The following is a 24,486-nucleotide window of genomic DNA, read 5'->3' as shown; positions in this document are numbered from 1 at the left end:
GAGAAGGCTGGATTTTGTGCTCCGCCCTGGGAGCAGGCGTTGAACTGCACCCACTTGTGCACAGTGTCAGCCCTACCCCCATTGCTGGCAGCTGACGCCAAGCAGAACTGGCCTGCGTACCCTTGAAATCCTGTTCAAGCTCTGCCTGCCGCTCGGGCAGGCCCCAGGCTGCCTCCTGCCCCAGGCCAGCCTGGGAGCACACAGAGGGAGCACACTTGGTGAGCGGAGAAGCTTCTGCGCAGCCTACTCTCTCTCTGGGGCCTCAAAGGGCCCAGCAAGGCAGGCAGGGAGCATCATGCACCTCTTCCAGATGAGGCCCCCAGCTGGTGAGCACCAGAACCTGGAGCCTGGCCCCTCCTCAGCAGATCAGTCCTCCCAGTCCCCAGCACCTGTGGAGGGTACAGGACCACTCCCTTCTAGAGACTCTGCGTCTCCAGGTGAGGCCGAGAACTCATGTTTCCCCAGCTCCCTGCATGGCTCTGTTATACACCAGGCTCAGGACTTCAGCTCGGCCCCTTCTAGCCTGCGGCTCCCGCTCTGGTTGTGGAGAGTGGGTAGAGCGGGCGTCGTGTCGCCCTGTGTGGGGCAGTTACAGCCTGGGTTTCCTCCAAGTCAGATCCCTTCTCAAGGGAAGTATCGCGGCACGTCAGTTATGTTTGCATAGAGGTCCCTGCTTGAAAAACATCATTGATTTCACCACCATTGTAGGGCGTTTGGGTTACTCTCTTCTTTTCCATTTAATGGTATGTTGCCAAATTTTTACACACATCTTAGAATGTTTTCTTAAGATAAAAATCCAAGTAGTGAAATTACCTGATCAAGGAATTGGATATATTTTCCCCAGGTTGCGCTTCAGAAAGGCTGTGGACGAAGTGTTAGGAGCATTCCTGTTTCACCGCAGCCCCCCAGAACTGGGTCTGCATCAAATTTGTGTGCTTTGCCGAGTTAGTAGGTGAATAGTGGAATTGCGCGTGTCTTTATGAGCACAGAGCGCTCATTGGCCGGAGGTGCATCTTCATGAGTACATTGCTCATGGGCCCGTCCTTGCCTGGATAGGAGGAACCCGGGACTTGATTGGTCTTGCCACAGCCTGGTGGTCTAGTCGCTTTGTGGGGTGTGCAGTCCTGGGGCTGCGGGAGGGGAGTAACCCTTAGTAACCTGTGTGTCTGCCCCTCCACAGAACTGTCAGACCTTCAGCAGCCTCAGCTGCCTGAGCGCAGGGACAGAGGACTGCGGTCCCCAGAGCCCCTTCGCCCGCCACGTCAGCAACACCAGGGCCTGGACCGCCCTGCTCTCAGCCTCCGGCCCAGGGGGCAGGACCCCCGCTGGGACCCCGGTCCCTGAGCCTCTTCCCACTTCCTTCGACGACCACCTCGCCTGCCAGGAGGACCTGTCCTGTGAGGAGTCAGACAGCTGCGCCCTGGACGAGGATTGTGGCAGGAGAGCGGAGCCGGCTGCAGCCTGGCGGGACCGCGGGGCCCCTGGGAACAGCCTCTGCTCCCTGGACGGCGAGTTGGACATTGAGCAGATAGAGAAGAACTGAGGGGGTGTGGGCCCAGGCAGGGCTGGGGTGTGCTGGCATCGACAGCCCCCACTCTGGGCACTAGGTGGGCCCTTGAAGGGGAGCCCAACTCGTGGGCCTGATGAAAGCTTCCTGAGTGGTGTCGGGTCCCAGAGAGGGAGCCCACCTGTTGCCTGGGGGAGAGCCTGGCCTGGCTGCGTCATACAGCGGGTGTGTCAGCCTCTCACCGGCTCCCCGAGCGTGGCAGCCACCAGGTCCACAGAACTACTGCAGCCCAGAGGACAGCTTTGAAGTTTGCGTCTTTTCTGCCTCTTTCCCTGTGGGATGTTGGGCAGTCTCTGTTGTCCCCGGCAGAGCTGGGCACCGCTCTGTATCCCCCTGGTGGGGGCTGTCAGGGAGGGCCTGGGGTGGGGGCCAGGGGCCATCTGCTATGTCAGGGCCCTTCTTGGCCTCACTCAGGTTCACTTTTGGGGAGTCGGCCCCGCAGCTTCTTTCACTCAATTTTACTCCGTGCCTTCTCTCCCAGGTCTCCCTGCTTCAGGCTTGGGAAGGTTCGGGAGACGCTTCCTTCTGTAACACCAGAACCATTTGGCCTTAATTCCAATGTGAGAGACAGAATCCCTGGGGTGCTGGACTGGCCCTCCAGAGGGTAAGCCATGTCCGGAGTCTCGGGCCCAAGGAACGATTTGGAGGGTGCTTGTTAGGGCCTCCCGTGTTGGGTAGAAATTTGGTGGATCGGTTGGCTGAAAAGACGGACTCGCTTGCCTCTCCTACAGCATGGAGAGGCTGACCCCATGGCTCTGCCACCGTTGGGGCAGGGTTAGCAGATGGCAGCCCTTCTCTGTGGCTGACTGGTCACTGAGTGATAAGCGTGGTTGGTTCCGGTGAGTGTAGGGATGGCACGATACCAGGGCAGCCTCTTGAAAACGGCCTCGGGAGACGGGAGCTGCGAGCAGGTGGGCAGATGAGGGCCCTGTGCACACTCAGGGGTGAAGGGCGTCCGCTAGCCACTCTGCAGGGGCCCCTGCAGGATTCCAGACACCTCCCATTTGTCCTTGAGGACTGCTGGCTGTAACCAGGGCACATCACCCACCTCAAGACAAGCCCACGCCCTTGTCAGCTTAGGGGGAGCCCAGTCCTGAGGGCTGCATCTCTGTTGTAGGCCCAGCCACCGGCACAAAGCTGGATTCATGCTCCCTGCCCCTACCCCGCCCTGGCTCCTCACCCTGGGGCATCCGAGGAGCCTAGCCCCCTGAGGGTTTGCTCTCCTCTCAGGGTTTGTAGCTCCTCTCCGGCTGCCTTGCAGACACCACCACATGGGCTCTGCTCTATGGGAATCTGGCTTTTAGCGAATTTGACGTCTTCTGCAAACAATAGCAATTGGGCTGGCTTAGGAGCAAGTGGCTCATTTTCCCATAAGGCTAAAAATAACTGGTGCGCTCCCTTGCGTTGGCTGACACGCGCGTTCAAAGCACTTTTGTAGTCACTTTGCTTTTGCTCGTCTTCATGGACGAGTGAACGCTTCGCTTCTGCAGGTTGAGTCCAGATGCTTCTCACCTTCTTTCTCCTCAAGAAAGATGCTTTTTGGGAAACGTTGTTTAAATCTTATTTTTTTACTACATCAAAAGGATGGTGGTTCAAGTTCCCAATATGTGGGTGGCACTTCTTAAAAAATCAGCTTTAAGGAGCTGGCAGAAAGCCCCCAGCCCCACAGCCCTGAGAGATGGTGTTGCCAGCTCAGGTGGCTGACACATGGGGTATGCTGGGCACTGGGCAGGTCCCAGAGCTGGGGAACCAGCTCACCTCTGGTTGCTGTAGCTCCTGCCGGAGGCATGTCTACTTGTGATCCCGGACAGCCGAACCCAAGAGCTGGTGGCTCTGAGCAGACAGAGACATCTTGGCCTGTCCCTGCCTGGGGGGTCATGGAGACCATGTCTTCTCAGAGCAAATATGGAGGCGGCCAGGGCAGTTGTTGGGTGAATGTGGAGAGCACATGGCCATGTCTTGCCCCCAGAGTACCATTGGGCGTGGGGGGTCCTGGCACCACATGCCTGGTGTGGCCACCGAGGGCACACAGCTTCTATAGCAGGCCTTCCTGTGGAAGGCAGAGGCAGTGAGGGAGGCGGACGGTGCCAGCTGAGGCTGAGGCATGCAGCAGCCCCCAGCTACCTTTGCTTAGGGCTGGGAGGCACATGGTGACAGGTATATGTCGTGGGACTGGGGTGTGGGTGACCTGCCCTCAAACCTTGCCTGCCACCTCCCCATTCAGGCCTGGTGGCAGGAAGGGACAAGCTGTGGAGCTGGCTGAGTCACAGCCACCTCCCCACCTCCCCGCAAGCTGGTCCCATCGACCAGTTAAGCCCAGCCCCAGGGCGCTTAGGCAGAAATGACCCAGCTTCCTCAAACCCCGCCTGCCTGGCCTGTACCCACCACGCAGCAGTCAGGGGAGAAAATGGTGGCTATCCCTTCTGCTTAGAGAAAGAAATGGCCTTTAGCTGGTTTCATGTTTGTGTTTTGACTGGAGAGAGTAGACCCTATCTATAAGGTGCCACCCCATCATCCAAGCTGCCACACTGCCCGGAGCAGCCTGTTCCTGCACTCCACCCTGCTGGCCCCAGGACTTCTGATCTCAGTCCTCTGGGAGGGAGGTTCGCCTAGGAGGTGCCCCCCACATTGGTGTCCCCATGGGCAGCAGGCAGACAGCTCACCCCCACCAGCATGATGGCCCCAGCTGGGGGCAGTGGCAGGAGCCTTACTTTTGTCACAGCCTTGCCCACAAACCCTGCCTCTGAGGGGAGACTGAGGAAGGGCAGAGCCAGAAGCAAGCCGTGCCAGGCCATCTGCCTGCTCATGGGGTCCTAAAGAGCGGGCTAAGCCTGCAGGAAAGCCGGGGGGGCGGGGAGGGGCTTAGTGCCACATGCACCCCACTCATTCCAAAGCCACCAAACTGCCAGGGGCTGCCGTCCACCCGTGGGGCCCAGGGGCTGGGGCCGCAGCCTCGCCATTTTCGTTGCCATACCCTCTTGCCTTACTCGCGGTGGAGGCCGGAGTTGCACGGGCAGACGTGCACCTGGGCCCGTGGGGAGCTTGTTCTGACCAGACGTACAGATTTTCATTCTCAGAAAGCCTTACTTTTCAACCAAATTTTTGTAGCCAGTTTTGTGAATTTGTACACTGAAAGAAAATTTAAATAAAGGGGAAGTCCACATTAAAAAGAAAACAAAACAAACCCTAACTTCCAAATGGGTCTCCTGGTGCGGGGGCGTGAGTGGCCGTGCCCTGGGTGTGCTGCCTGTCTGAGCAAGCTTCCCTAGCTGTGGAACCCCGGGCCCCCTGCTGCGGGCTCTGCCTTGGTGTCATGCCTGCTGCACCCCCGTTTCCACTGACGTGCCGTCTGTGGCTATGGGGGTGGTCACTGGAATGACGGTCACTCCAGACGTCAGCCGGCAGGGATGCAGCAGGCTGGCCGCGCATCGGGGCTTGGGCACCCTCTGGCCCCACACTGGCAATGATGCCACACCTTGCCATGTCCACGCTGTTGGTCAAACCCCTCTGTCATGCCTCTTTAAAGAGAAAAGAAGAGAAAGATTTTTTTTTTAATGGCAGACCGAAGTGGAGATCTTGTAGCCTAGATAGGATAGTCTGACCTTCTAGCATAGTCTTTTTGGCAAATGATTTGTGTTTTCAGTGTGTGGGGAAGCTGTCCTGGGGGCTGGGGCGACAGATAGCACATAGGCTGTTTCTGGGGCTGCAGGGGCTTCCCTGAGCTGGACGTTGTGGGTGTTGCCGAGCTTCAGGAAGTGTGGCGACCAGAAAGCGTAGACTCGGGGCCCAGGGTCTGCCCGCCCCTGCAGCCTGGCCTCCCCGCACAGGCCGTGGCTTGCACTCCAGCCGCTCTAGTCTCTCAGGAATTTGCTTGTTACTTTTACTGTGTAAATAAAGCTTCCTGGTTCAATACCCAAGTGCCTGGTGCCAGCTGTGTGGTTTCTGTCGGGTGTGGTGAACTGGCAGGTCCCCCCTGCTCACAGGAGCATTAGCTCTGGGCTCAGAGAGACCTAGACTGGACCCTTCTGTCCCCTCCAAGCCTCGGGGTCTGAATCGATAAAATGGGGCTAGCAGACATCACAGAGCTGTGGAGAGGCCGGGGGACGGGGGAAGGCTGCCCATGGCCACAGCTGCATCATGGGGAGCCCTTCTAGGGCCAGGAGCCCCAGGACAGCAGCGGGGAGACACTCCTTGTGTCACTTGAGTTAGAAGCCATGGAGGAGTCTGCCCTTCCGAGCACAGCAGCTCAGCCTTCGACAGCGCTGGGAGGTGAGGCCGCACAGCAGTGTGCGGAGATGGGCCCAGCCCGGCCTGCAGCCCTGAGGGGCCTGGGATGGCCCCCACCACCCACCCACCCACCAGTGTAGCTGAGGTGGCACAGACAGGCTCACCGGCTCCGGGTTTCTGCCCCCGCTGCAGGCAGCACAGTGCAGACTTCTGCTGCGTGAGTTGCGGGGGCCCCAGAAGCACGAAGCCCAGCCCAGCGTGGCCCACCGTCTCCGTGCATGGCCCTCTGCTTACCCGGACTCAGGAGAAAGAAGGGGGTGTTTGCGGCCTGGAGGACAGGCGTGGAGAGGTTTGCTTGATTTCCATAACTCAACACTTGCCCACACAATCTGCCCATGGAAGTCTGGCCTAGAATGCTTGTTAGGGCCAGAGCAGCCCCTCTGGGAATGAGGCTCTGTAGCCCCCACTTTTCTTTTGGTTTTTGCTTTTAGCAAGATTTTTTTTTTTTTTTTAAAGTCTATGAGCACTGAACTCAAGAAACACGTGAAGTGGGGCTGCTGGGGGGAGGTGAGCCCCTTGTCCTCACTGCCGTCCCTGCAGCCCTGCCTTACCCAAGGCATTGATTCGAGGCTGGATGCATTGACTTCCCCAGCACACCCTCACCCCTGCCTCCGTATCTGACAGATGACTGGTGGGCCAGGGGCTGGCGGGGGACTTCTACCAAGCGCAGTGCCCCCACCCTTGTGCCCCACCTGAGGGTAGGGCACAGAGTGGCCCTGGAATTACCTCTGGCCCTTACCAGCCCCTTGCTGCCCCCAATCCCTAGATGAGGTCCCTGGCTGGATAGCAGCTCCGTTCTGCCCCCACGTGGGGCCTGGCCCCAGGCCTCACCCCCAGTGCAGTGCCCAGGCCAGGCACAGGTGCTTCTGACATGGGGCACACGTGTAGTCTCCTTATCTGCACAGCGATCATAACCCTGTGGGCTTACGAGAGAGACTCAGCCACTCTGTCCAGTGTGCAGGGAAAGGGCTGGAAGGAAGAAGGCCGGAAGGAAAGGCCCCAGAGAGCACAGTGCTCAGACTCCCGGGTGACTTCTGGTTTCTTTTTATATACTTCTGTTAAATTTCCTGTAATAACACATGCTGCTTTTATAATGTTAAAAAAACCATGTAGAATGTAGGCTGCCCCGTGTGTTCACCTCCTAAACCAGGACAGTTCTGAGGGGCAGCTGGAACTGTTGACACGCACTCTGGCACGGGAGGCGGACCCAAGAGCACCCACCCCAGAGGGGCACCACACTCGCCCGTCCCGCCCTGTGTCCCCACCTCTGCCCTGAGGCGAACACAGGAGGCTTTCCACCTGCCAGCCACCAGCCAACCTCCCCGAGAGGGGCAGGAACCGACCAGCAGGACAGACCCACCCAGGGCAGCGGCACCAGGTCAGGCCTCAGCCTTTCCGATCCTCCGGAGGGCTCAAGCCGAACGGAAGGAGGGAAGAACTGCAGTCACCTGGGCCAGTGGCGCTCACATCTGACATGGAGGCCTCTGCTTCACTTGGCCCAGTTCCCAGCCTTGTTGGCAGTGAGGGCATGGACCCTCGCTGGCATCCGTCCTCCGTCTGGCACAACGTGCCATCTTCTCTCTGGTTAGGGTTTGGGTGGGACGGAGACTGCGCCCCTGTTACTGGTCCGCCTAGTCTCTTTGCCAGTCTGAGTCTCGTGGGCCTTTTCTGCAGGCCCTGGGGTTGCTGAGCAGGCAGGGGGAAGTCGGTGGCTGGGGGACATCCCGCCACCTGCCAAGTAGCTGCAATGGGAAGAGATGGGGTTCCCGTGACAGCGATTGGGACCCCAGACCCAGCCAGGCCTGGATGTTCAAGTCATGTGAGACCACCGAATACATTGTTGCACTAAGCCAATTTGAATTGAGTTTTCATAAGTGGTACATTGAGCCCAGGGCTTGGTACTGTGTGGGCCCTAGAGCTGGAAGGTGCAAGGGTGGGTGAGGCCCGAGAGGCCTGCTCTCCCTGCCCTCCCCTCCACCCCCCACCCTGCTACCCCTCACGGTTGCCTGGCCTGGCAGCTCCCGAGCCTGGGAGGTGTGGCTGGGCCTAGGCTGCTGCTCACTCCCAGCCTCGGTGGGAAAGACCCCTGGGAGCGCCCCGGACCTGTGGTCCTGAGTCTTTTTTTCACGACAGTTCCACGACATGTGTTGAACACAGGGCCTTAGCCCATTGGCAGCCCCGAACTCCAGCCCCGCATGCGGCCGGCGGTTCCACACCGTCTCTGCCAGGGCCCGGGCCCCCTCCACATGCTGGAAGTGGCCAGGCTGCCGGAAGGAGCCAGGGGTGAAGGAGGTCATTCCTCACTTCTAGGCAACACCGACCCCCAGGCAAGCATCACGCCACGGCTCATCAGCTCCAGCCAGAGACAGGGCACCCCGCAGGGCCAGGAAGTGCCTGTAAAAGAAGTGAATCCCCCTGTTTTATAGATGGGGTAACAGGCTCAGGGGCTACACCGCCCCACCACAGGTGTGGCTGGACCTCACCCCTCAGAAGAGCTCAACTCTAGAGTGAGGACACTGGTGCCCCGGCTCAGCCGGAAAGTCAGCCACAGGGGCCACCACATGCGTCCCCCACAGGAGGATTCCAGGCAAGGGTGGGAAGCAGCACGGCAGCGGAAGGGGCTAGAAAGGGCCTGGGAGGCGGGGCTGGACCTTCCTGCAAGTCGCAGCTCCACCCCTCACTAACTGTTGGCCCTCAGCAAGCCGCTAGCTCACCGCACCCCAGACTCTAGACCCGTGCAGTGGGAAGGATGACAACACCCACTTCACTGAGCCCGCCGCGGCTCAGAGGGCGGCATGCTCCCACCCCAACAAAGCAGGGGGCTGCACCTCCAGGGGCTGTCCCTCTGGGCACCCCACTCCTGGGTAGCAACTTGAAAGAGGAGGTCTCGGCTGGGCGCAGTGGCTCACGCCTGTAATCTCAGCACTTTGGGAGGCCGAGGCAGGCGGATCACAAGGTCAGGAGATCGAGACCATCTTGGCTAGCACGGTGAAACCCTGTCTCTACTAAAAAATACAAAAAATTAGCCGGGCGTGGCAGCAGGCACCTGTAGTCCCAGCCACTCGGGAGGCTGAGGCAGGGGAATGGTGTGAACCCGGGAGGCGGAGTTTGCAGTGAGCCGAGATTGGCCACTGCACTCCAACCTGGGCGACAGAGCGAGACTCCGTCTCAAAAAAAAAAAAAAAAAAAAAAAAGGTCTCAGCTTGAACTCCTTCCCCCAGAGGGGTTGCTGTCTTGGCAGGAAGCTTCCCCATTAAACACAAAAGAAAGAAAAAACTAAAGACCTACAAACAAACTGGCATCACGCACAGCCCGGCATCACCCACAGCCCGGCATCACCCACAGCCCGGCATCACGCACAGCCCGGCATCACGCACAGCCCGGCATCACCCACAGCCCGGCATCACGCACAGCCCGGCATCACCCGCAGCCCGGCATCACCCGCAGCCCGGCATCACGCACAGCCCGGCATCACACACAAACCCGGCATCACACACAAACCCGACATCACACACAAACCCGGCATCACACACAAACCCGGCATCACACACAAACCCGGCATCACACACAGCCCCGGCATCACACACAGCCCCGGCATCACCCGCAGCCCGGCATCACACACAAACCCGGCATCACAAACAAACCCGGCATCACGCACAAACCCGGCATCACGCACAGCCCGGCATCACCCGCAGCCCGGCATCACACACAAACCCGACATCACACACAAACCTGGCATCACGCACAGCCCGGCATCACGCACAGCCCGGCATCACGCACAGCCCGGCATCACGCACAGCCCCTCCAGGCTGCCACTGAACTGCAGCCGCCGCCTGAACGTCCTGTATTGTCTCCTAAGGAGCTGCCATCAGGGGACTCCATCAAGGAGCCAGCCATCTACATATTTTCCAACTAAGGGGCCAAATGGCCCTCCCTCAAATCCAGTGACACTGGCCCGGCTGGTGGCCTCTCATCTTGCTGAAAAGACTGTCACCGTTTCCCCTAATCCTGATTTAATGGGCGGCCTTGCGGGGGCTGTACTTGCCCCTCCCCGGCGTGGGTCCCACACTTTCTTATTGTCCACCTTCATGTGGTGGAAATCCTGTTCCGGAGACCCATGGCTTCTCTCATAAGAAGCGCTCTCCAGGCCGGGCGCGGTGGCTCATGCCTGTAATACCAGCACTTTGGAAGGCCGAGGTGGGCGGATCACCTGAGGTTGGGAGTTCGAGACCAGCCTGACCAACATGGTGAAACCCTGTCTCTACTAAAAATACAAAAAATTAGCCAGGCGTGGTGGCGGGCACCTATAATCCCAGCTACTCGGGAGGCTGAGGCGGGAGAATAGCTTGAACCCAGGAGGCGGAGGTTGCAGTGAGCTGAGATCATGCCAGTGCCCTCCAGCCTGGGCAACGAGAGCAAAACTCCATTTCAAAAATAAAAATAATAATAAAATAAAATAAAGAAGCAGTCTCTCAAGGGTTATCAGTAGCTTCTGAACTGATTTGGGGAGAAATGGAGCAATCAAGTTATCTGTTCAGCTGACTGATTCTGAAACCTGAAACTTCAGTTATGAGTGATTTGTTCCCAGGGCCCCTGTGGGAAGGCCGCCGCGCCCTTGGTCGGGAAAGCAAAGCTCACCACCACCAGGCCACAGGCTGTTCCGTTAGGGAAGGCAGTGCCAAAGTTTGCCCTGGACTGCCTTGTTCCAGATAGGGCCAACAGCAGCTCACTGGCCCCTCTGGGCCTCAGTTTCCCCATCTGCTAAGTGAAGGGGCTGGAGCAGGTGAGGTATTTCAGGGCCCTTGTCCCTCGCACCTCTGATATTCAGTGGCTCAAGCATAAGGCAGGACTAGAGACAGTGGCCCAGACCCTGCTGGTGGCCTCCCCCATACGGTTCTTCCTAGCAGTCAAAGCCTGAGTCAAAGGCTGCTGGTCAAGGCAGAGTTTACTGAACTGTTAGTTTCCTCCTGCACACACCGGGCATGACACCTTCAAGTCTGTCCAGCAGTGGGTCCAGAAAGTACCCTGTGTGCCTTGGACGCAGAGGCTACAGTTCTCACTGTGTGGCATGGGAGCCTTCACAGTGCCCTCGGGAGCTGCGCCTGGTCTTTGTCTGCAAAGGTGACTGGGAGGATAGAAAAAGCAGCGGGCTGGCATTGTTTCGGGGGTGGGGTGGTGGGCAGTGTGCCTGGGCAGTCGCAGGGAGGCTGACTTGGTTCTGGGCTGCAAGATCTGTGCATAGGAGGCCCCTGGGTTTCTTCCAGGCTCTTCACTGAAATGCAAAGAGTCTGAAGAGGAGGCAGTGGGCACAGTGCCCCTGAATCCGGTTAGCTGGAGTTTACTGCATTTAAAGGACCACGTGCCCATGGTGAGTGGTGAGTTCTGGGATTTGGGAGATTCCCAGAGGCCTGACAGGCCTGTCCCACCCTCCTGGACTTCACTACAGGGAGCTGAAGTCAGGGCCCAGGCAGGGGAGCAGGCCACCCAGGTAGGGAACAAATGCCTGCCCATGCAGGGCAGAGGGCAGAAGGCAGGGCTGTCAGGGCCTTGGTTGGTCTGGGCACTGGGGCAGGTGGAGGAGAGGCAGGGGTGGAGGAGAGGCAGGGGTGGAGGAGGTGGGGCTCTCCTGGGCGGGTGGAGGAGAGGCAGGGGTGGAGGGGAGGCAGGGGTGGAGGAGAGGCAGGGGTGGAGGAGGTGGGGCTCTCTTGGGCGGGTGGAGGAGAGGCAGGGGTGGAGGGGAGGCAGGAGTGGAGGAGAGGCAGGGGTGGAGGAGGTGGGGCTCTCCTGGGCGGGTGGAGGAGAGGCAGGGGTGGAGGGGAGGCAGGGGTGGAGGAGAGGCAGGGGTGGAGGAGGTGGGGCTCTCCTGGGCGGGTGGAGGGGAGGCAGGGGTGGAGGAGAGGCAGGGGTGGAGGAGGCGGGGCTCTCCCAGGAGGCCATCACTTGTCGGCGTGCTGCAGCAGCAGGTCCACTGCCTCTGCGAGGTTGTCCACGTACCCATCAGCCTTCACTTCCGGATGGTGCTCGTCACTGGGCCTGGAGAGGATGGCCGGAGGTTAGTCAGTGCCCCCACGTTGACCCCTCTGCAGCCACACCCACCCTCCCAGCATCTAACACGGGCCTGGCCTTAGCTTGAGGAAACCTCCAGGTCATGCCAGGCAGCCTGGCCTGTGGCCACTGGCCATCCCCCTCCTCCCCCTGCCCTACTCAGGCACACATGGCCCCTCCTGACTGTGCCCTCAACCTGGACACCTCCCCAAACCTGTCTCCCACTGGGGAGCCTGCTCAGCCTTGTGGTGGAGTGACAGCCGGCCCAGCTCCCTCTGGGTCTCCAGCACAGACATGTCACCTTGGATGGTGGGGACATGAGTGTACCCTGCTCTGGGCTCCCCAGGGGCTCACCCCACACCCCTGGCCTGGCCTAGTGCCCCGTGGGAGGAGCCTAGTCCATGTGCACTGTTTGGGACAGCTGGGGTAGAGACCCAGAGCTCCTGCCTGCCCTAACGCTGGGGGCCCGCATGTCAGTGACAGCATGTGTCTTCTGGTTGGTGCCCTCTGAGGCCACGCCCACCCAACAGAGGAGGCACCGGGCTCCTGGATAAACTGCCCTCTGGCTGGGATTCTGGGGGCAGCAACCTCTCCAAAGCCTTCAACCATTCCCCAGGCATCTCCTGAGGTCTCACTGGATGCTGAGGACACAGGAATGAGGCCATGAGACAGTGCAGAGGCCTCTGGGCCCTGCCAGGGGACTTTGTGGAAGGGGCTGTGGGCTGAGTCCTGAAGGCAGGCAGGGGCTACGGGTAGACACATGGGTGGGAGAGGAGAGCCCCAGGAGCAGGAAGGGGTCAGGTGGGTTCGTGGAGACATCCAGAGCCTTTTTTATTTTTTATTTTTTTGAGACCAAGTGTCACTCTGTTGCCCAGGCTGGAGTGCAATGGTGCGATCTTGGCTCACTGCAACCTCTGCCTCCCAGTTTCAAGCCATTCTCCTGCCTCGGCTCATGAGTAGCTGGGACTACAGGCACCCGCCACCACGCCCGGCTTTTTTTGTATTTTTTAGTGTAGAGATGGGGTTTCGCCATGTTGGCCAGGCCGGTCTCCGACTCCTGACCTCAAGTGATTTGCCCGCCTTAGCCTCCCAGAGTGCTGGGATTACAGGAGTGAGCCACCGTGCCCGGCCCCCATCCCAGTCTTGACAGTCATTTGAGGAAGTGGCACCTCATCCTAGGGGCTGTGGGCAGCCTGGAGGGCTGTGAGCCAGAAGGCCCCTCCCCACAGCCTTGCACCCACAGAGGTGCCGCTGGAGCTTGGCAGGAAGTGGGGACCGGCCCATCTGCAAACCTACCACTACCGAGGGACATGTTGCTTGGATCTCCCCACGGCCTGGCCCAAGCTCCCTGAGAAGCAGGGAAACCACAGTCTCCCGGCAGCAGCGCCCCCACTTTGGAAGCTGCCACCCTGGTATAAGAGGAAGTGCTTGAAGTTGGTTCTCACATCATCTAAAAGCCGTGTTGGCCCTTTCAAAGGGTTCGGTTTCTGCAAAGGGCTTTCTTGATCCTAAAATGACTGTCATGGGCAGGGGGAGCTTTTTCTTTTAAGGGTTCTCAGCCCAGTGGCCTGGAGGCTACCTCCTGGCCCTCAGGGACTGCTGAGGCTGTGGACCTGGACGGGGGCCACAGGGGCAGTCCCTGGGAGGGGAGGGCAGTGTGGGCTCCCCTGTGACTGGGAGGGTGTACCTTTTGGCTCTTGTCCAGGTCCCAAGGACAGAACCCCCTGTCCCCTAAGCCCCTCCAGCGCCCCCACTTCCTTGCCCACCTGCTTGTATGGGGCTACGGCCGCTTCCCCTCCTGCACAGTCTCCGAGCACAGCACTTACGAGCCTCACATCCCTCTCCCTTCCATCCTCCAAGGAAGAAGTGGTCACCCCCATCTTGAACAGGTGAGGAAACAGCTCAGAAAGGTTCAGAGACTTGCTGAAGGTCACACAGCAGGGAGAGCAGAGCTGGGATCTGACTGAGTTCTACTCCCAGCCCTGTGTTCTTTCGAGAGCTTCCACCACTGCTGGACATTGCTGCCCCTTCCAGCAAAGGGCAGTTGACAGCACCCGCTCCAAGCAGGGGCACCTACAGATGCCAGTACCAGTGGGGATCGTTTGGCTGGCCGTCCCAAGCATGGCCACTCTGCTGCTCCTGAATGAGCACACACCAAAGTATGAGCCTGGGGGACCAGGCAAGGGGATGAGTATGCGGCACCCTCACCCACACCCACTCCATCAGCACCCTCACCTGCACCCGCTTCATTAACACCCACACCCTCACCCGCTCCATCAGCACCCTCACCCGCACCCTCACCTGCTCCATCAGCACCCTCACCCGCACCCTCACCCGCTCCATCAGCACCCTCACCCGCACCCTCACCCACACCCGCTCCATCAGCACCCTCACCCGCACCCTCACCCACACCCGCTCCATCAGCACCCTCACCCACACCCTCACCCACACCCGCCCCATCAGCACCCTCACCCGCACCCTCACCCGCTCCATCAGCACCCTCACCCTCACCCATACCTGCTCCATCAGCACCCTCACCCGCTCCAGCACCCGCACCCGCTCCATCAGCACCCTCACCTGCACCCACTCCATCAGCACCCTCACCCGCACCCTCACCCGCTCCATCAGCACCCTCACCCGCTCCATCAGCACCCTCACTGGCACCCTCACCCGCTCCATCAACACCCTCACCCGCACCCTCACCCGCTCCATCAGCACCCTCACCCGCACCCGCTCCATCAACACCCTCACCTGCACCCACTCCATCAGCACCCTAACCCGCACCCTCACCCGCTCCATCAGCACCCTCACCCTCACCCATACCTGCTACATCAGCACCCTCACCCTCACCCTCACCCATACCTGCTCCATCAGCACCCTCACCCGCACCCTCACCCGCTCCATCAGCACCCTCACCCGCACCCTCACCCGCTCCATCAGCACCCTCAACCGCACCCGCTCCATCAGCACCCTCACCCACACCTGCTCCATCAGCACCCTCACCCGCACCCTCACCCGCTCCATCAACACCCTCACCCGCTCCATCAACACCCGCACCCTCACCCGCTCCAACAGCACCCTCACCCTCACCCGCTCCATCAGCACCCTCACCCACACCCTCACCCGCTCTATCAACACCCTCACCCGCACCCACTCCATCAGCACCCTCACCCACACCCGCTCCATCAGCACCCTCACCCGCACCCTCACCCGCTCCATCAACACCCTCACCCACACCCGCTCCATCAGCACCCTCACCCTCACCCACATCCACTCCATCAGCACCCTCACCCGCTCCAGCACCCTCACCCACACCCGCACCCACTCCATCAGCACCCTCACCTGCTCCATCAGCACCCTCACCCACACCCGCACCCGCACCCGCTCCATTAGCAACCCCAGCAAGAACAACCCGTGTCAGTGTCAGGTCTTTAGAGGCCTCTTGTCTTGTGTGTGTCATTCTGTGATGCCACACAGGGTGTCTCCGATCTAGGAGAGGGGCATTGAAGACATGCGTGATCCTGCGTCAGTGCTGAAATAGGGACTTGGCACCACGCAATCCTGCATCAGTGCTGGAATATGGACTCGGCATCACCACGAGGCCTTCTATGGTACGGGCCACGTTGGAAAACTGCGTGTCGATATCCACTTGCAACCCTGCAGTCCCACTCCTAAGTATGTACACAGCAGAAATGCATCCTCACATTCACCAAAGGCACGTTCACCAAAGGCACACTGCTCCACACAGCTTTAGTTGCAAAAGCAAAAGTCAAACACTGGACAAATGCCCACCAGGGGGAGGATGGGAAAACAGACCATGGCAGAACTGCACACTGGAATACTCCACAACGGCTCAACCTGGGGTGAGCTCCTGCCGCGGCAATGGGGGTGAGCCCCAGACCTGAAGAGCAACTGAGGCCAGACTCGAGGAATACACACAGCAGGACTGACTTACAGAGAGCTCCAGAGCTGGCAAAGGCAGACTAGTGACAGAGGGTGGGATGGCAGCTTCCTAACGGAAAGGTGAATAGGGGTGCCAGGAATGTTCTAGATCTTGACCTGGGTGGGGCTAACATCCTATTCTTCACTTTTAGAGCACTTTACTAATGTAATACCTCAAAAATTTAATTAAAAAGCCACATATGGGCCGGGCGTGGTAGCTCACGCCTGTCATCCTAGCACTTTGGGAGGCTAAGGCAGGAGGACTGCTTGAGCCCAGGAGGTCAAGACCAGCCTGGGCAACATGGTGAAACCCTATCTCTACAAAAAAGTACAAAAATCAGCCAGGCGTAGTGGCAGGAACCTGTAGTCCCAGCTACTTGGGAGGCTGAGGTGGGAGGATCACCTGAGCCTGGGAGGTTGAGGCTGTGGTGAGCCATGATCACACCACTGCACTCCAACCTGGGTGACAGATGAGAGTCTCAAAAAGAAAGAGAAGCCACATATAATGCTCACAGTTGCTATTGTATAGGCCAGAGGGCCAAATCCTACCTGCGGCCTGTCTTTATGTTTTTAAAGGGGTGTAAAAAGAAGAGAGTAATATGCAAGAGAGACCAAATGGAAGCTGGCAGAGCCTGAAGTGGTAACAATTCGGCCCCTACAGGAAAGGCCTGGACCCCTGGGCTGGCCTGTCCACCGTCCCCCAGGGCTCTGGACAGGCCCCTTCTCAAGTTCTTACTCTTGGGAAGCCAGTGCTTCCACTCAAGTGCACCGCTGCTGCAGAGATGCGGCTGCTCTGGGCTGGGCAGGGTTGGCCCTGTCTTCCTGGGGCTGCCAGCCACACCTGGCTCCAGGCTGTGCAGACACACCCTGCCCTGGTACAGAATGAAGGGTGGGCAGGGGTCCAAGGTCCCCTTGAGGCTGCTGATGCTCCCCGGCTTACTCAGATCCCTCTTGGAGGACAGATGACAGGCTTCTCTCAGCAGCTCTACCTCTGAGACTGCTGGCCCTGGCCGAGGACACGGCAAGCTGGGTAGGCAGGTGGGCAGGGCGGGGGGCCCTCTGAGCGAGACAGAGACAAAACCAGAATGGCTGGCTAGCTCGGTAAATTAGCCCCCTGGCAAAAACACCTCTCTGCCTCAGTTTCCTCATCTGTGCCATGAGGATACAGCTGGCTCCGCCCCCTACCAGCCACGTGACCTCAGGCAACTTCCTTAAGCCCCTGTGCCTTGGTGTCCCTGCCTCTAGACCGAGGTCATAATAGCATGCACCATGGGCCCCCATGAGGAGGGCAGGAGCCAATACTCGTGGCAAGGACAGGTTGGTTGGCGCGGGTGTGGGCGCTGTTGTGGCTAAAATGGAAAACTCAGCAATCCTGTCCAGGGAATGCACTGTGGGCTGGGGCTGGGCTGGCCAGGGAGGTGGAGCATGACCGGCCTTGAGCCTTCCCCTGGGCACACAGGCTGGTGGGGGGCTGACAGGCAGGCGGACGGACACACACTGATGTGTGGGCTACATGGGGCACAGGGAGGACAGGGTGAGTGGGGAGGAAGCCCGGCACAGGCACTGGATCAGGAGGGTCAGAAAGGCTCCAAGCAGGACCCTAGGGGGCATACCAACAGCCTGGAGTCCCAGCAGACCTGGCACTAGGGAGGGTGCCTGCGGGAAGGACCGGTAGGCTCACTCCTACGCCGAGGCTCTGCCCCCTCCTGCCCTCTGCACCTGCAACGCTTCTATTCCCTGGTCTCACCTCTGCCTGGCCTGTGTGCATGGGCCTGCATCAGCCCTGCCGGGCTGCCCTCAGCTCCCACTAGGGTCTGGGGAGATGAGCTCCAAAGCACTGCTCGCAGCCGCCACGTGTGCACCCAGCCCACGCTTACAAGGAGTTGGGGGCTGAGGCCGCGGCCCAGGTGTGACGTCCTCTCTGGTACCGCAGCCAGTTCCCATCTGATTTCCAACTTTTCTCCCCACAACAGTGAGAGGTTTGGGCTCCTTGTTGCCCGAAGCGGAACAAAAATTCTTCCAGCAAACACCGCCCATGATTCATCATCCGAGCCCCCGGGGAACTGGCCCCCAGGACCCCCTCCTTGGACACCTTCCCCAGGTGCCCTGGGGCCAGGCTTATTGTCCAGGCAAAAGCAACCAGCCCTGAGAGGGAACAAGAGGTCTCCCCATAGAAGATGGCGCTTTGTAATGAGAATCTGGCCAGCCCCACTCCGCACGTGTACCTAGCCGAATGGCGTCCGTGGCTAATTATGTTTAATTACATATCATTTAAATTCAAGAATCCACTAAAAGAAAGGATTGCATTAGCACCCGGCCGGTGTTTGCCCACACGCAGCGGAAATCGTGGACTTTTATGTCTTAATTACGTGACGCTGCTGTGGGCTGTGTCTCCCAGGGAGCTGGGGTAGGCAGGAGGGGACCAGTTCCTGGCCTGGTGGCCCCAAAGCCCCTGAAGCAGCTCTGCTTTGTCCAATGGCCTGGGCAGGAGGAGTCCCTGCCCCACGCTGGCCAGTGCCCTGTGACCTGCGGACCTCAGAGATGTCACGGTACAAAAGCTGAACCAAGAAACCCAGCAAAGGTGCGTCCTCAGCAGTGGGGACAGAGTGGAGAGGGTGAAGCAGGAGGGGCCGCAGACCATCCTGCCCTGAGTGGCCCTACTGGGACAGAGCCGGAGGAGGAGGAAGAGACAGACAGAGAGACACGGCCACACACGGAGGGAGGGAGGGCAGGGACAGGAAGAACCATGAGACAGGCAGAAACGGAAAAAGAGGATGAAGCAGAGAAAAGAGGGCAGAGAGAGGGCAGGTGAGTAGAGACAGACACATGGAGGGAGGGGACAGGCATGGGACACAGGAACAGGGGCAGGGGCCTGTAACAGGCAGGGAGGGGCTGGGGCTGCCCCCACGGTTCTGTGTCCTGGCCATGTGGGCCTGCGTTAAGCCCCTCCGCCCTTCCCTGGCTACGGGCCTGGCTGACGGCTCCCCGTGGGGGTCACAGCGCTGCTCCTCCCCCTGCCCCAGGCCCAGCCCAGGCCCCCAGACAGCTGAGCACCCTGCTCTGTCCCCAAAAAAGTGCATGGCCCAGGGCCGGTCTCTTCACCTGCCCGAGCCTCAGTTTCCTCATCTGTAAGGTAGCATAGGGCTTGGCTCTGGGGGCCACTCTGAAATGAAACAAAAGAGGCAAGACTGCACAGGAAGTTGGCGTTTCCCCTGCACCTGGGGACCCTGCAGCTCACCCTGGCGCTGGCCCTGCCCCCTCCCACCTCCACCATCTGCCCTCCAGGGTTCACAGTCCAGTTCCACACTCAACAGTTGTCAGCACTGCTGGGAAAGAAAGAAAAGGGCCTGGAGTCTGAGGGCACTGATGGGAGAGGGAGTGGGGCAGGACTGAGCGGGGCAGGGACGCTTCCGGAAACAGGGACGTTAAGGCCGAGCACTGCTCCCGTCCATCGTCCTTGCTGCTGTCCCCCCGAGAATGGTGTGGAGACACCAGGCCTTTGCTGGGTGGCTTCTTCACTAAGCCAGAGTGCCTGGCCCTCGGGGCCTGGCTGGGAGGTGGGAGCAGTGAGTGATTTCCCCAGGCGCCTGCGGGGCGGCTGCGGGTTCTCCTCTCCTCTCCTGGGGGCAGCCTCCCTCGGGCTGCATTTGGGTGTCTCTGGCTGAGGACCTGCTTCTGATGTGGGGTGGGCCCTCCAGGTACCTCCCCCATCCTTGCGCAGGAGCCTGCAGGGTGGGTCCTGCTGCCCGGGTTTCGGAGGTGGAAGCGGAGGCACACAGCTGGGAGGCATGTGGCTGCAGGACCGGGAGGCTGGCCTTAACCACCGGAACCCACAGGGTGACCCGGGCCCCTTGAGGGCAGGAGGCCTTCTGCTGAAGCCTGTTCCCTTCCCCTTCCCCCTCCCCCTCCACTGGCTCCTCCGTCCAGCCTGGCCCCCTCTCCTCTTTTGCAGCCAGAGTGGCTTCCCTAAATGCTCAGCTGCTCCCGCCTCCCCTGTGTAAACTGCTGTGGCTCCCTATTGCCCACATCCTAGCCCGGCTCCTCAGCATGGCAGATGAGTCCATCCTGACTGGGCCCCACCCGCGGACCTCCCTCGCCTCGCCAGCCACTCAGTGCCTGGGCCGCTGCTCTTCAGACATCCCAGCTCTCCCTGCCATTGCCCATGCTGTGCCCTGGAATGCTCTTGAAACCTGCTCCACCTGCAAACTCCTATTCACGTTTCAAGACCCCACTCACTTGTCCCCATCTCCCATTGTATGCTCCTTCCACAGGGCGAGTTGCTCTCTCTTCTGAGCATGCAGAATGTGCCCCCTGACCACCCCATGCCATCAAAGCTGGGGGCTGCTCTGCCACTTCACCTGCAGGTGCCAGTGTTGACTTTGCTTCCTGGAGGGACAGGCCAGGTTTCCTGCCCTCGGTGGTCCCCCCCACAGGCCTGACCCAGAGCAGGCACCCAGGAAGTGCCCACCAAATGAATGAACAAAGGCCCCCAGCTGGGCAGGCCAGTGCCTGTCATCAGTGATTCCTCCCCCTCATGCTCTGTCAGCCAAATGCAGGGAACGGGTGAGTGAGAGGCAGAAAACAAGGCGGTTCTGTGCCTGGGGCCTGGCCAGCTTCACAGGGACAGTCTTTGTACCAATCGAAGGAAAATGGTGGCCAGGCCCCAGCAAAAGAGCCCCATGAGGCCAGTCTCCCTGCCGCCTCCTCCAGGGCACACGCAGGCCAGCACCGCCTCCTGGGGAACACTGACCAAGGGAGACAGGTGCGGCCTCTCCCTGAGGGGCTCTTGAGGGACCTGAGCTGCCCGGGACTCCCAGTTGGTGGCCCACCCGCCTCCTCTCTACCCTGCAGGGGCAGGGGAAGGGGCAGGGTGGGGCAGAGGCTCTCACGACCGGAGGCCGCAACAGCTGCCTACCCAGGGAGGGGCAGGTATCCCTGTCCCCATTTGCTTTGGAAAGGCAGTGGCTGGGAGCCAGGTGCAGGGGGCGGCTGCCCAGTGAATTCAGGGATCCGGGCACTGGCATCAGAGGGTGACGCCAGCTAGGCTGTGCCGACAGACTTGCAGGACAAGGACAGAGGGTGATTCATGAGGTGGAGGTAGTGAGGCCGGGCAAGGGGCATCCTTCCATCAGAACCCCAGGAGCCCAAGACCCCCGGGGGCCTGGGGGGTTATTTCTAGAAGGGTGTTCACCAGAGCCTGGCCCTGGCAAGTGCCTGGAGGATGCAGCTGGGAGCTCTGCCTCCACCTGTGCACCTGCAGCTTCTCTGAAGGCTGCTTATCAGATGGTCTGCGCCGGTACATCACATGCACTAGGCCTGTGCCCATGGGGTTCCCTGCTGTCCACGTGCTGGCCCAGCACGGCCACCCTCAGGACAGCAGCTTGCTGGGGCCCAGTGATGTGGGCAGAAAGCCCAGAACATCCCACATCCAGCCCGTGACCTGGCCTGAGCTGGGTCCCTGGCAGGTGCCCGAGGGTCGGTGGCCTCCTTACGGGGTAGCTGGGTGGCGGGGTGGAGATGGCTGCAGATCTCAGCCAGGCTGCTCCGACCTCCGTCCCCTGGGTTCTGGAAGCAGGTCGGGGGATGACATGCCCAGACCCATGTACCTCTGGGAAGGTGCCATGTCGTGCTGCTTACAAAGAAACCCGAGCAGGAGCTCCTTCCCACGGAGCCTGTACATCCAGCCAAGGCCTCCCAAGCCCCTCTTCTCCCAGGACCTGGGGGTCAAGAGGCACACAAAGGACTCTGACCTGGTCCCTGACTGCAAAGAGCTCATATGGCACCTGAGCCCAGCACTCCAGCCCCAGGCCCGGGCCTTAGCAGGTGCCTGGTGGACACAGGCTCCAGCCTCAGCTACCTGTTCTCACTCAGGGATTGCTCAGCCCTCAGGCCCGTGTCCTCCCAGGCCAGCTCTGCCCACAGGCCTGGGGACTGCTGTGAGTCAACCTGGAGCCCCGGAGCCCAGCCTGGGGACCCTCCAGCCCAGGGCACCTCCTGCCATTGAAGCCAGCTGGGTCCTGGCATGAAGGGTGGCCTGGAGGGACCGGAGGGTCCAGGGCCACATGCCAGCCCCGAGGCGAGGGCCGCAAGGAGGCTCCCAGCTTGGAAACCCGCCCTCCCCTTGCCCAACCTGCTCACACATACAGGACCTTCTCGGGCTGCTTTAAAGCCACTTGGCAGAAAAAAAAAAATCCAAATAAAAACCCAGGCCTGAAGGAGTCCTCATCCTGGGCCTCTCTGGGTCCCTCACCTCTCTGGCCTGGGGACCAGAGCAGGGATGGGGACATACTTCCCCTGGCTGGGACCTCCCTTGGAGGTGCCAAGCTCCCTTTCCCACTGGCCCAGCTGAGAGCAGGAGCAGTGGCCCTGTCAGGTGCTTGTCCCCCATCCGTTTGGCCATCTGCTCCTCTGTAACAAGGAGGGGTGGGGAGGGAGGAGGTGACCCCTCCCCCTGAGCCCCTACACATGGAATGTGTGTGTGGATGAGAAAGCTGTGCACCCGGGCTGGGCCTGCCCAGCCCAAACCACCTGCGCCCGCCTTCCTCCCACCTGGGGTGAGCCACACACCCACAGAGGCCGGGCACGAGCACACTGCAGGTGTCCAGCTAGGCTGCCGCCTACAGGTGGCACTACGTACAAAGAGCCAGGGCAATGGTGAGGGGCCTGGATTCCCCAACTCTGTCCTGCCCTGGCCTGGCCCCAGCCCCAGTACCCCTCCCAGGGACTGCAGCTGGCCACACCCCACCCTGCCCTGTCCCTCCCACCTGTCCAGGAGGCCTGACAAGGGTGTCTCAGAGCTAAGAGTGAGGTGGGGTCCTGTGCCCCCCAACCAAAAGAGACACCTTCCCTGTGTGCACATGTGTGGGCGGGTGCAACCCAGAAATAGGAGAGGGGCGCAGTGCGTCTCCTGCCCCTCGGCCTTGGATCCCTACAGTCTCCTGGTGGTCTGGCCCCCATCTGGATCTGGATGTGTGAAGAGCTGGGGTGGGGCAGGGCTGGGCTAACTGAACCCCCTTTCCTTCCAGTGGGTGGTGCCCAGGGCCCAGAGCCTGCCCCGGCTGACCTGTCCTCTGGCTAGTAAGGACAAAAGTCTCTCCTCGCAGAAGGAGGCACTGAGCCAGTCCCCCAGGGCTCTGAGCCCTAGTGGGTAAATCGAGGTACAGGAAGGGACCTGCCCAAGGTCTCACACACCCCAGGAGCCACAGACTCACTGGAAATAGGCCTGCCTGCTGCCCACAACCCAGAGCTCTCCACCAGCCAGTGGGCAGGCCCCGGGATGCAGGTGAGGCTTCTCTAGCTAGCAGACTCGTGGCCTCCAGGACATCAGCGATACCACAATGGGCCCACACCTCTGCAGTAAGCCAGCTGTGGGTGGCGTCTCTATGTGCTCTGCACAGCGCGCCATGGGGTGCGCACCATGATCTGCTTCTCTGAGATGAGGAGAGAGACCCCCAGAGACGAACAGCCATGCTCAAAGTCACAGTCAGAAGTGGCAGAGCTGGGGTTTAAACCTGGTTCGTCTCCCTCCCACAAGAATCGAAATCCGGGCTCACGTCAGCAGATCCTCCCTGGGCACATGGGGCATAGCCTGCATCTGGGTGCCTCTGGTGGGCTGGTTGACTCTGGCTAGACCCGGAGGCCTGTAGGCAGGGGTCTCCACTCCCACCCACCCCCGGATGGAGCTGGGGCACTGCAAAGAGGCAGTGCAGCGGAGGACGGGGCACAGCACACATGGAGGTCGACGGGACCTGGAGCAGAGGAGCGATGCATGCTGGGAGTGCACGTGGAGCCTGGTAGCCCACGGCCTCCCCATGGCTGGTGCTCCACATGGGGCCACCCAGATGCCTGCATTCCTTGGGATCTGCAGCCTGGTGGTCAACAGGACCCGGGGAGCCAGGCCTGAGGCAAGGGCATGTGCCAGCCAGGCAGAGAGCAGTGGGGCCTGGCGGGGAAGGGTTTTTGCCGTGAACCTTGGCACCCACCAGTCTGTCCACAGAGAGGAAACGGGGCTTATTTACGGCTGGGTTTAGCCAGGTGGCACTCTGTCAACCAGAACCGACACCATGGCGCCAGCTATTTCCTGCGTGGTTCTCACTGCCCCACTGACTGCGGGCACCGCAGGGGCTGAGAACAGAGGTGGGACGCACTGAGAGGGACTGGTGGTGACGCTTGGCCGCCCACCAGCGGGTTGGTGGTCTCCAGAGACTCCCTCACGTGGCAAATGCGGTCCCTTGAACCCCCAACCCTGGCTGGAGTGTGGGGCAAGTGCTCACCCGCCTGTCTCAGGCCCTCACCCAATTCATGTACATAAGGCCCCCCGGTCAAGCGCACATAGAACTTTTCAAAACTAGGAGCTGGAAACCTGGCTTCTCGAGAAAATCTAAAAGATCCCACAATATGGGCCGACAAACCATGGGCAGCACTGCGCTGCAGGGTGCGACGCGGCAGCTGCTTCCTTGAAAGGGGCAAGGCGGGCCCAGCCTGCCACACTCCCACCATTCTCTAATGTCTCCCTGTTCCCACGCCAGGCACATGTCACTCTAGTGCACTTCCCCCTACCCCTGTGGGTGTCTCTGAATCTGCTGCCCTGCCCTAAAGCTTTAGCTCCCTGGGCCTCATTCCCTAAGAACAAGTCACCTCCTCCA

General features: G+C 60.3%; 2 protein-coding genes across 8 annotated transcripts in view; one reads left to right on the top strand and one right to left on the bottom strand.

Annotated features, from left to right (window-relative positions):
* Positions 1–5,484, top strand: part of FAM53B (family with sequence similarity 53 member B) — a 125,644-nt gene extending 120,160 nt beyond the window's left edge. For all 4 annotated transcript variants that reach the window (XM_034931659.3, XM_055093441.1, XM_063607559.1 and 1 more), the window contains one exon: positions 1,181–5,484. In XM_034931659.3, coding sequence (XP_034787550.1) covers positions 1,181–1,543 — 363 coding nt within the window. In that variant the 3' untranslated portion in view covers positions 1,544–5,484. The remainder of the gene's footprint in view (positions 1–1,180) is intronic.
* A 5,297-nt stretch (positions 5,485–10,781) lies between these two features.
* LHPP (phospholysine phosphohistidine inorganic pyrophosphate phosphatase) overlaps positions 10,782–24,486 on the bottom strand; it is a 153,345-nt gene continuing 139,640 nt past the window's right edge. For all 4 annotated transcript variants that reach the window (XR_010113217.1, XM_034931654.3, XM_034931655.3 and 1 more), the window contains one exon: positions 10,782–11,887. Coding sequence is in view for 2 of the 4 variants with exons in the window: in XM_034931654.3 (XP_034787545.1) it covers positions 11,791–11,887 (97 nt within the window). In the remaining 2 variants the exon portion in view is untranslated. The remainder of the gene's footprint in view (positions 11,888–24,486) is intronic.

The sequence above is a fragment of the Pan paniscus genome, chromosome 8 (assembly GCF_029289425.2).
Source record: "Pan paniscus chromosome 8, NHGRI_mPanPan1-v2.0_pri, whole genome shotgun sequence".
Classification (NCBI taxonomy): domain Eukaryota; kingdom Metazoa; phylum Chordata; class Mammalia; order Primates; family Hominidae; genus Pan; species Pan paniscus.
This window is presented reverse-complemented; position numbering and strand designations above follow the sequence as displayed.